At 44.0% G+C, this 10,488-nt stretch overlaps 1 protein-coding gene across 1 annotated transcript; it reads left to right on the top strand.

Annotated features, from left to right (window-relative positions):
• Positions 1 to 9,085: 9,085 nt before the first annotated feature.
• On the top strand, positions 9,086 to 10,488 carry LOC148981860 (uncharacterized). The gene is made up of 3 exons (XM_089127483.1): positions 9,086 to 9,485; positions 9,783 to 10,130; positions 10,418 to 10,488. Exons 1-3 carry the CDS (start codon positions 9,119 to 9,121, stop codon positions 10,486 to 10,488), a joined length of 786 nt encoding a protein of 261 aa, XP_088983609.1. The 5' UTR covers positions 9,086 to 9,118.

Below are 10,488 nucleotides of genomic sequence, written 5' to 3'. Positions count from 1 at the left end.
GTAAGTTTTGAGCAAATCTGCAACAATTTTTAAAATAGCAAAAACTTATAGAGGTTCGTTCAATGTTTTATTTATTACTTTTCTATTTTCAGAAAAAAAAGAGAAAAAACTCTGACCACTCTGAAGAAATAGAGACACATCAAGTTTAGATTAAAATATTTTTACAAATAACAGCCAAGATTTATTTTCATTTATATGGATTTTATGGACATTTGTCTACAGTGTTTAAGGTCATTTTATTGTGGTTTGTATAAACTGCTTTAAATGTAATATTACATACAGTTATGGACATATTCAGACGTGTGTAAAAGCTTCTGTGTTCTGTGTGATGGAGCTGATTTGCTGATTCTTCTGTTAGTGTTTTAATTTTTTTTAATCACTGCTACTAAATTTCCTTGTAAATCCGTTTGTTTGCCTTAAATGTTTTTAATAATTTAGCTTTTATTCAGCAATTTCTACTGTTGTTACAAATGTATTAAAATGTTTAATTTGGGTTCCAATACATTAGTATTTTCACTGTTCTCCATTTTGTTGTATAAATGACATCACAGACCTGCTTATCAGAGTTTCCAGCGAGATATTCCTGCCTGTCCTGATCTCTCTATTGTAAGTTAAATTAATCAGAGTACTGAGACTATCACCTTTTGTCGTTGAGCAGTCCGGCTGATTAGATTTAGTTTCTCTGCATTCGAATCACACTGTTATGCTGATGAGATCAGCGCTGGGGAGTTTCAGGTAGTGGGTTGACTCCTGTACTTCATTTACATGCTTTGTTTCAGAGTGTCTCCAACTCTATATGACCCTGCCTCCTTTAAAGGTGTAAACTCTGTCGTCCTACAAATCCTGTTCAAATAGGTCAGGGGTCGGAGAGTAAGGTTGGCATCGGGCCAAAAAATATTTTTTCCACTAGATGGCGGGCCAGAACATAGTCACGGATAATTTACTGTAAGAATTGAATTGATGGAAAAATAAATATAGAATTTCCTGTGCCAGACTGTTACAGTGTCTTTTGTAACTGGTAGTTAAGTAAGCTGTTACTTTGTGTTAAATCCTGTAGTATGACCATCATTAACAAAAAGACACAGTTGTGTGGGGGTGTCCGTGTTTTACACTGGATACAATAATACAGCAATAGGGATGTGTCACGAGTTTTATTGATTTAATTATAGAATATCTAATCGGTCGTGCGATTATTATCTAAAAAAAGATATTAAGATGAAAATAACTAGGAGAGTAAGAGTCACGTTACATACACACATAACAGGTAAGAACCAATAGCAGTAATTGATTAGGGGAATCCGTACTCACAACACAATCACAATCTGTACTTTGATCCGTAGTCAAAATCCATAAAGCAACCCAAGACACAAACAAAACAAGAACAGGCAGGACTTCCGAAGTAGTGTGACATAAAACAAGGACTCCGTAACAAACACTAAACAGGCAGGGCATTTATACACAGACCAAGACAATCATGATGGGGAACAGAGTGCAATGAACAGTGATGAGCACAGACAAGGATTGTGGGAAATGTAGTTCCAACAGTGAATGACGCGGTGGGGAAGGAGGATCTCTAGTGGACACCAGGGAACATAAACCAACACTGTGAGAGTAAAGGCCAATTTATACTTCTGCGTCGAGGGTACGCCGTAGTGTACGGCGTTGGCCGTTGTGAGCATTTATACTTCTGCGTTCAGGTCTTGGTTGCTCTGCAGTACTGCTCCGAAACGCTAGGAGGCGGCGGAGGGTTTTAATGTTCCACTGTGTGGGGAACAGAGTGCAATGAACAGAGACAAGGATTGTGGGAAATGTAGTTCCAATGGTGAATGACACCGTGGGGAAGGAGGACCTCTAGTGGACACCAGGGAACATAAACCAGACACTGTGACAGTAAGTATAACGTTGCGAAATGAAGCAGAAAAGTGAATCCAATCGCAAGCACATTTATTAACAAAACAAACAGGTAGTGAAGGGTAAACGGAAAACAAAGAAACTCAGACCAGGAACAAGGAAACAGCTAACAGCAACCGTTACAACATTAAGAACTCACTAACACTGGAACAAGACACAGGGTTTAAATACAGAGACTAACAAGCTGAACAAGATAACAAGAGGGCAATCAGAAACACCTGGGGATACCAATAAACTAGAAAAACTACAAAGGACTACAAAACAGAACAGGAAATAACTAAAGTTCACACAAGACAAGACAGAAATCAGACATGAACCCACACCGTGACAGAAAGAGGCTACAGAGAGCTGATCTTCTGACCAGTGAGTTTTAATGTCAATAAGAGCCAATCAGAAGTTGAGATTTTACAACCCTTTGTGTGCTAGCAGGGCATTTGAATCTGTAATTTGATTGGGTGTTTAAGAAAATAGTCTTCAAGATTCTTATAATACCCATGCACCACAAAGTTAGCATAATCTAATGTAAATTAACAAATGGGGGACGAAGATTGGAGTTTATAGACACTAAACATCACACACTTATGATTTCGATTAACAATAGTATGCACGTCTGAAACATTAACCCATTAGAGTTTACAAGAGAGCATAGGCATAACCACATAAAAGGAAAATCATGAGATGGGTCAATTAGATACATGTGTATATATTTATGAAGTGTTCAATTAAGAGTCACAGCCCTCTTCAAATTCCTGTGTTGGGGTCGTAAAAAGTCTTATCAGTCTTAATGTGTCCTGTAACGATGTGGACACTGAGTTCTGCCAGTGTGTTAGCTTCATTTGTGATGCAAGTTTTGGGGGAAGTTACATAGACCTTTGTTGGGAGAGTGAGTTTGCTGGATTATATTCATTATCAACAGGTAACCTGCAAACTTGATCACATTTTCTCTTGCTGTAATAAACACTTACAACAGCCTGAGCAAATCTAACATCAACTAGTCAAGGGCAAAGATTTTATTTCTTTTATTTTATTTCTAGATTTTAAAGTCATGCGGGAAACTGCTAAAATAAAGAAGTGAAGCTAACAGTAATGCTCTCGTGTGTAAAAGTAGATATAAACTGTTCAGATCAGATGTGTGTTGAGCCAGTGCGGTTAACAGTGTATGCACTTCTCAGACGTTTCACACACACTTAAAGCAACACGTCACTGTCACTATAGCAACTCTAGCAGAATTAAAGATAATAACCAAAGATAATAACCAGAGGAGGAGCTGTAACTGTATATACTGAAGAGGAAGACGGACAGAAACGGACAGAAGCAGAAATGTCTGATCAGTGTGATCTGTGTCTGCTGGGACTGATCATTCTCTCTTTACTTCTCACAGGTAAAGAAATCTGTATTTTCTCTAAATGAAGTTTTATGTAAACAAAGTTCGGGAGGAGCATGTTCAGGTAATCAACCAATCAACTCAAAGGAAGCCGGTATAAATAAAGCTTCTCTCACCTCATGTCTCACGACAAGTCTCTCAGCATTTGACTCCGCCCTTGTGCCGTCATGTCCGAGCTAGAGCTTTTCCCATCCGATGACGATTCTCTCGTCACTGATGAGACTCCTTCACAACCCGCGGATCCAAGGATCGTTCCATCTCCAGCCTCCTCAAACCGGGGACGCCAACTTCCACGATCCTCTCCACGCACGCCAAGACGCCGAGGACTCCCCTCACCACCACCGGCGAGGACCCCACCATCTTCCTCTGCGTCTTCGCACTCTTTGACACACCCAAACATACCTCCCATAGGGAAGTGGACCGTTAAAGCGCTGAGACAAGCCCTGATTAATTCAGACGTCAACTTTTCTCGCAGAGCGAAAAAAGTAGATTTATATAATTTGTACGTGTCTTTACAACCTACTCACCTTTCTGTTCCAGATGCCATTTCACCGGCTCGAACGAGCAGAGCCTGCCGGACCCGGATTGCTCGCCTTCCAGCCTATCCACCTTCAGTGCCGGGCTCCGCCCACGCGCCACGTCGCCGCAGACCTTCCGCCAGCCTGGGCCGCGCCCCAGACCCAGTCGCGGAAGGGGTTCTTTCTCTTCCAGGTCAAATTTTCCCTCCAGCCCCTCCCACCGTGGCACCGAACGCGCCGGATCTCTGTAACACCAACATTACATCAGCTCCTCAAACGCTTCCTCTCCCTCCCGTTGTTACTTCTTTCAATTTTCCTTACTTTCAAGCCCCAGGTGCGCACCCTGACCCTAGCGCGAGGATGCCTCCGTTAGCCGGTCAGACGCCGACGCATTTTCTTCCTCTTCCTCACTACTACCCTCAATTCTTCCCCCCTCCACCCGGAGCAGGGGCTGACTCTGGCGTGAGGATGCCTCCGCAATCGACCTCAGCTCCGGTCCTCCCCACTTCTAATCCTCTACACGCTCGATCTTCCTTCTCTCTCTTTTCAGCCACTCCTCAACCAGCCCCTCCAAACGCCGTCGCCGCAGAACCTCCGCCAGTGACGAACAGCATCAGAGCTCAAATCCTCGCAGGTGCGGATGTAGACTTGGGCTCCCTACTTTCGATGTTCCCCATGCCGGAATCCAATCGCCAGGTGGATTGCGGCGATATATCCGTCACTTTAAAAAACAACACGCAAGCTTCATCTCGCACATTGTCTTTGGCCGAATTCTGTATTTCCTTTAACCGCTATACCGAAGTTATATGCTCCGTTTTTCCCCATAGACGGCGCGAGCTCAACGATTACCTTTCCATCATAGCGGAGCTTGCGCTGTCGTATGGGGGTAGTCATTTTTACACTTATCACAAATTATTTTCTGCTAAATGCGCCGTCCGTATTTCTCAATGGAATCAGTGTCCTTACTGGGGAGCGTTGGACTCTGATCTCCATAATCGCGTCTTTCTCGGATGCCGAAACATCTCTTGCGCAATTTGCAGGTCCGTAAACCATGCCACCACAGCATGCCCGCAAATCAATCCCTCGATTCCTCCCGGCCCAGCGCAGATCCCCATCAAACCCACAAGCTACGTCCCGCGACCGGCAAGAGAGGACCTCTCTTCCGGTAGCATCTTTCCGAGCAGAGCCCCAAACGTCGCGTCGAACAGACAAGTCTGCAATAATTTCAACGAGGGTAAATGCCAAAGACAACGCTGTCGTTTTCTCCACATTTGCAATTATTGTGGCGGTGCCCACGCCCGTGTTGTATGTCCTGTACAAAAAGCTGTAAATAAAGGCGAGAAAAACTATCTCTCGACTCCAGTGAATATTTCCCGCCTGGCTGAGGAATTATTCCATCACCCAGACGCCAACTTTACAAATTACCTGTTGTCCGGTCTCAGCCAAGGTTTTAAACCTGGCGTGGAATGCCAGCCTACCAAAAACATCATCTGCAATAATCTTCAGTCTTCCTTAGCAGAGCCCGAAGTGGTAGACGAGCTAATAAAAAAAGAAATAGAATCAGGTTTCATGATCGGTCCGTTCGAAGCCCCCCCGTTCGTCAAATTCCGCATTAGCCCCATAGGCGTGGCTACAAGAAAATTTTCAGGAAAAAAGCGCTTGATTATCGACCTCTCAGCTCCTCACAACTCTCCATATCCAAGCATCAACAGTCTCATTCCCCTCGAAGAGTTCTCAATTAAATATCACGACGTTGATCAAGCTATAACCATGATCAAAATAGCAGGTCGCGGCGCGTGGATGGCGAAAGTAGATATCACTTCTGCTTTCAAAGTAATGCCTATCCATCCAGATTCGTGGCATTTATTCGGCGTGAACTGGCGGGGAAAATTTTATTTTTCGGTACGCCTAACTTTCGGTTGCAAAAGCAGCCCCAAAATCTTTGACACCCTATCAGAAGCCATATGTTGGATCCTTTCCAATAATTACGCAATTCCTCACCTCCTCCATCTGCTCGATGATTTCTTAATCATTTCACCTCACGACGCCATCCCCGCGGCTCACCTCGTCAGGGTGCAAAAAGTCTTCGCCGAGCTAGGGATTCCGTTAGCTCAGGAAAAAACAACAGGGCCAACCACATCCATAGAATTTCTGGGCATCAATCTGGATTCCGTTAATTTCCAGGCTTCACTGCCAAAGGAAAAAATAGATCGAATCATTTTAATCGCCGCCAATTTTACGGACCGCTCAAAATGTTCTAAACGCGAACTCCTCTCGCTGCTTGGTCACTTAAACTATGCAATGCGTATCATCCCGCAAGGCCGCCCGTTTATCACGCATCTCCTCGCACTCTCGTCATCAGTCCACGCGCTGGAAGACCAAGTCAACCTTTCTTGCGAGTGCAAAAAGGAGCTAAAATTATGGATCGCTTTCCTTAATCAGTGGAACGGTCTAACTTTTTTTTACGACGATTTTATCTCTCTCCCCCTCGACATCAAGTTGTTTACAGACGCAGCTCCCTCAGTCGGTTTCGGAGGTTATTACCAGGGTCGCTGGTTTGCATCTCCATGGCCCCCCCAGCTGCTAGACACTCCCGAGTCCTCAGCCTCCTCGGCCCTTTTTGAGCTCTACCCGATTGTCGTCGCAGCTTCCCTATGGGGGAAAGAATGGTCATCTAAAAGCATTCAAATTCATTGCGACAATGAAGCAACCGTTCAATGCATCAATAAAGGTCGTTCTCGCTCACCTGCAATAATGCCACTCCTCAGACGCCTCATCTGGATCTCCGCCTGCGATCAGTTCATCATTAATGCAAAACACGTCCCAGGTGTTCTCAACCAAATCGCTGACTCTCTCTCCCGTTTCTATTTTCAGAGATTCAGGATGCTGGCACCAGAAGCGGACCCCGTTCCAACCCCAGTACCTCCTTATTCTCAACTAATCTTCCCATAAACCATCCATTGAAATCCCTTCTGGTCACGTCCATCGATTCTATCCTGCAAGCAGTTTCTCCCAGAACTCTCCAATCATACTACACCGCGTGGAAATCTTTCAAATTATTTCACCTCTCGCATAACTTACCGTTTCCTGATTTTTCTCTTCTAACCGTTACTTCTTTCATATCTCACCTCAACCAAGTTAAAGGTCTCCAAGCCGGATCCATAAAAAGCTATTTAAGCGGCATTCAATTCTTTCACAAACTAACTTATGGTAAGCCCGCCCCCGCTATCAATAACTCCCAAACGTCCCTTCTCATTAAAGGAATTCAAAGAACTCACCCCACTCGCCCGGATACCAGACAACCCATTACAATTGATATACTCGCCAAATGCATTACATCACTCCGTCTAGGATACCACTCCACCAACACAGCGCGCACACTAGAAGCTATGTTTATTTTGGCTTTCTTCGGCTTTCTCCGTTGCTCAGAATTGACAATCACTTCCAATTTCAATCCAAACATTCACCCTACCATCTCAGATTTGCAGATCGTGGATAACGAAACTATATCTTTCTTCATCAAACAAAGCAAAACAGATCGAGCTAAAAAAGGTCATTTCGTATATATTTTCAATCTGCCGACTCCCATTCAACCGTTCCATTCCCTGCTAAATTACCTTCAGTATAAACGTTCCACGCTAAAATCCCCTCTCGATCCACTCTTCACAGACGACTCCAATCATCCAGCCACGAGATTCTGGTTCCAAAAACATCTCAAAGCAGTCCTCATCAAATCCGGCATCTCTGCAAACCAATTTTCAAGCCATTCTTTTCGCATCGGCGCAGCAACCACAGCCGCACAAAAAGGTCTTTCCCAACAACAAATCCAAACCCTCGGTCGTTGGTCATCTGAAGCTTTCAATACTTACATTAGATCCAGCCGCTTCCACATCCGAAACGCTCACCAAACCCTTACTAATTAATTAATTAATTAATTTCCATCACCTGTTGCGCTCCGTTCATCGACACCATCACCGTATTCCACGCCCGCGTCGTAAGCATATCCAAATTACGGCGTAACATTTTAAAATTGCAGGCTCCCCCGTTCGTACGAAGTGACGGCTCCCCGCTCGTGGGTCGGGCTCGTCCCCCTTTCCGAGCCGCTGGTCGAGCCCTCCCGTCCGAATCGCAGTGAGAGCCTGCCTATTTTCATCATCGTTGGACGGCCGCGCTCGTGTCGCCGCAAGGGCTCCCCGTTCGTTGGGCCGCGAGAGGTCTATTCCCGTGCCCCAGCACCCTTCGAAGCGCCGGTCGAGCCCTCCCGACCGAGTACAGCGGGCGCCCCCGTTCAACTGGCGAGGCTTACCCTTCCGACGCTGTGTGCACTCAAGTACCCGTCGGATGCCGCGAGAGCCCTCCCGGTTGAACGGCTTAACTCGTTCCAATATCCCGCTCGTATAAATCTGGCGTCATCGAGCTGTCAGTTCAACTGCTGGCGGGGCTTATCCGTCCGATGCTGTGAGCATCCAAGTTCCCGTCGGACGTCGCGAGAGCCCTCAATGGTCGAACGGTCAAGCTCGTTCTTTAGTAATTACCTTCTCATGCCCTTCACTTTTTGGGGGGAAATATTTTTACGCTCGCTGTCCCATACCTTGCTTTTTGGGGAGTACTCTGGGTTCGGGCAAAATTCCGAGCTCGGAGCCCTCCCCCGAACAGCAAGCCAAATACGCATTAAAATTATATTTGATTTCCTGTACGTGTGAACTCGTGAAATGAAGTTTTATGTAAACAAAGTTCGGGAGGAGCATGTTCAGGTAATCAACCAATCAACTCAAAGGAAGCCGGTATAAATAAAGCTTCTCTCACCTCATGTCTCACGACAAGTCTCTCAGCATCCCTCCACCACCCCATCACCTCACTCTGGGCTGGGTCTACCCCAGTATAGGGGGGAGTACTCTGGGTTCGGGCAAAATTCCGAGCTCGGAGCCCTCCCCCGAACAGCAAGCCAAATACGCATTAAAATTATATTTGATTTCCTGTACGTGTGAACTCGTGAAACACATTTAGTGGAATTAGTCTGGAAAGAGTTGATTTGAACATGCTCAGTTTATTCTTGCACACATTCACGTTGTGATCTCAGAGTTGTGTATTGATACACACAGATCATACTGTATTATTCCTGATACTGGACATAGTGTCACTCAAACATCTGATGATGAAGAATGATCTTCATATTAAGAGTGTGTCAGTGATTTGAACAGCTCTCTGATAAACACTCATAGTTTATTCTGGAGAGTGTGTTGATTGCTTTAAATGAGGAAAAATACTGTGATTGAGTCTATTGCTTGTTATGCTGGTATAGTTTATGGTTTCATTAATAAATATCATAATGATCACTGAGATCTACTGTGTTTCAGGCACCAGTGGAGTGGATGATCATGTGTTCATCAGTTCTGGTGTAGATGTCCGTCTGTCCTGTAATAATGCTCTTTCTGACTGCAAATCAACTATATGGACCTACTATAACAGATTCAGACATTCAGAAGCAGTTGAACTGATTAATTTAGGGATAAAGAAAGACACAGAGAGACATGAGAGACTGAGTCTGGAGTCTGACTGCTCTCTGAACATCAAGAACGTCACAGAAGAAGATTATGGATTATACAGCTGCAGACAATATGTGAACGGACAACAAGGACCTGATGCACGTGTTCTTCTGCATGTTCTTCATGGTAAGTTTATGATTATATGGTCAATATAAAATTCTCCCTTTAAACTCAGATGATGATTTATGAGTCAAGTCATCTTCATTTATAAAGCGCGTTTAACAATATAGATTGTTTCAAAGCAGCTTTACAGTGATAATAGGAAATTACAGTAACAGATTGTTTTGTCTTTACAGCAGATCTAGAATAAAGTTATTGTCCAGCTGAAGTTAGTTTTGATTGATTCACTTCAATGAAATTTCCAAAAAGAACAGATTCTATATTAAATGATTGAAGAGTCTGTGATTTGTGTCTTGTGTTCAGTTTCAGTGTCTCCATCTTCATCATCATCTTCATCCTCACAGACTGAGATTAGTCCAGGCCGCTCTGTGACTCTCTCCTGTCAGTTGTATTCATATAGTGGATCCCCCTGTAATTATTGGGTCAGTTCTGTTGGACTTGAGCTGTTGTGGGTGAATCAGGCTGGTGTTGATCTGAAGACAGACTCCAGATATCAGATATCATCATCATCATCATCATCAGATCAGTATCGCTGTATCATCACTCTGACTACAACACTCCTGAATGAAGATAACAACAGAGAGTGGAGATGTCGGCTTACTCACAGAAATCAACTCCAGACGTCAGTCACATACACTGTCAAGTATTCAGGTGAGAAACACTGTTAAAGATCCTCATGATGTCAGGAACACTGAGGTCTATCAGTATCACTGAACCAGAACAAACTGAGGGAACAAAAGCAGCTTTGACTCTCACAGAAGAGAAACTCAAAGCTTCGCTTCAAACTAATGAACTGCAGTGAAGTCACAGTCCCAAAAGACATGCTGATAAACTTATTTAAAAAAAATAAACTTTTTATGTGATGTGATGATCAAAGTTAAAATATAATGGTAATATTGTACAGTATGAATCATCTGAACAAACATTCATCTTTACAGCTCGAGCTGATTCAACGACAGCAGCGAATCATCACAAAATTAAAATTATAACAGCGCTTTTAACGATATAG

The sequence above is a fragment of the Pimephales promelas genome, chromosome 3 (assembly GCF_988280905.1).
Source record: "Pimephales promelas chromosome 3, fPimPro1.hap1.1, whole genome shotgun sequence".
Taxonomy (NCBI): domain Eukaryota; kingdom Metazoa; phylum Chordata; class Actinopteri; order Cypriniformes; family Leuciscidae; genus Pimephales; species Pimephales promelas.
Note: the sequence above shows the minus strand (reverse complement) of the source record. Positions and strands in the feature narration are given on the sequence as shown.

Excerpts from the sequence above, each read along its gene's own strand:
- LOC148981860 (XM_089127483.1), top strand. The coding sequence starts at position 9,119 with ATGGTTTCATTAATAAATATCATAATGATCACTGAGATCTACTGTGTT. Across the intron at positions 9,486-9,782 it reads TCTTCTGCATGTTCTTCATG|TTTCAGTGTCTCCATCTTCA; the intron begins GTAAGTTTATGA and ends TCTTGTGTTCAG. Across the intron at positions 10,131-10,417 it reads ATACACTGTCAAGTATTCAG|CTCGAGCTGATTCAACGACA; the intron begins GTGAGAAACACT and ends TCATCTTTACAG.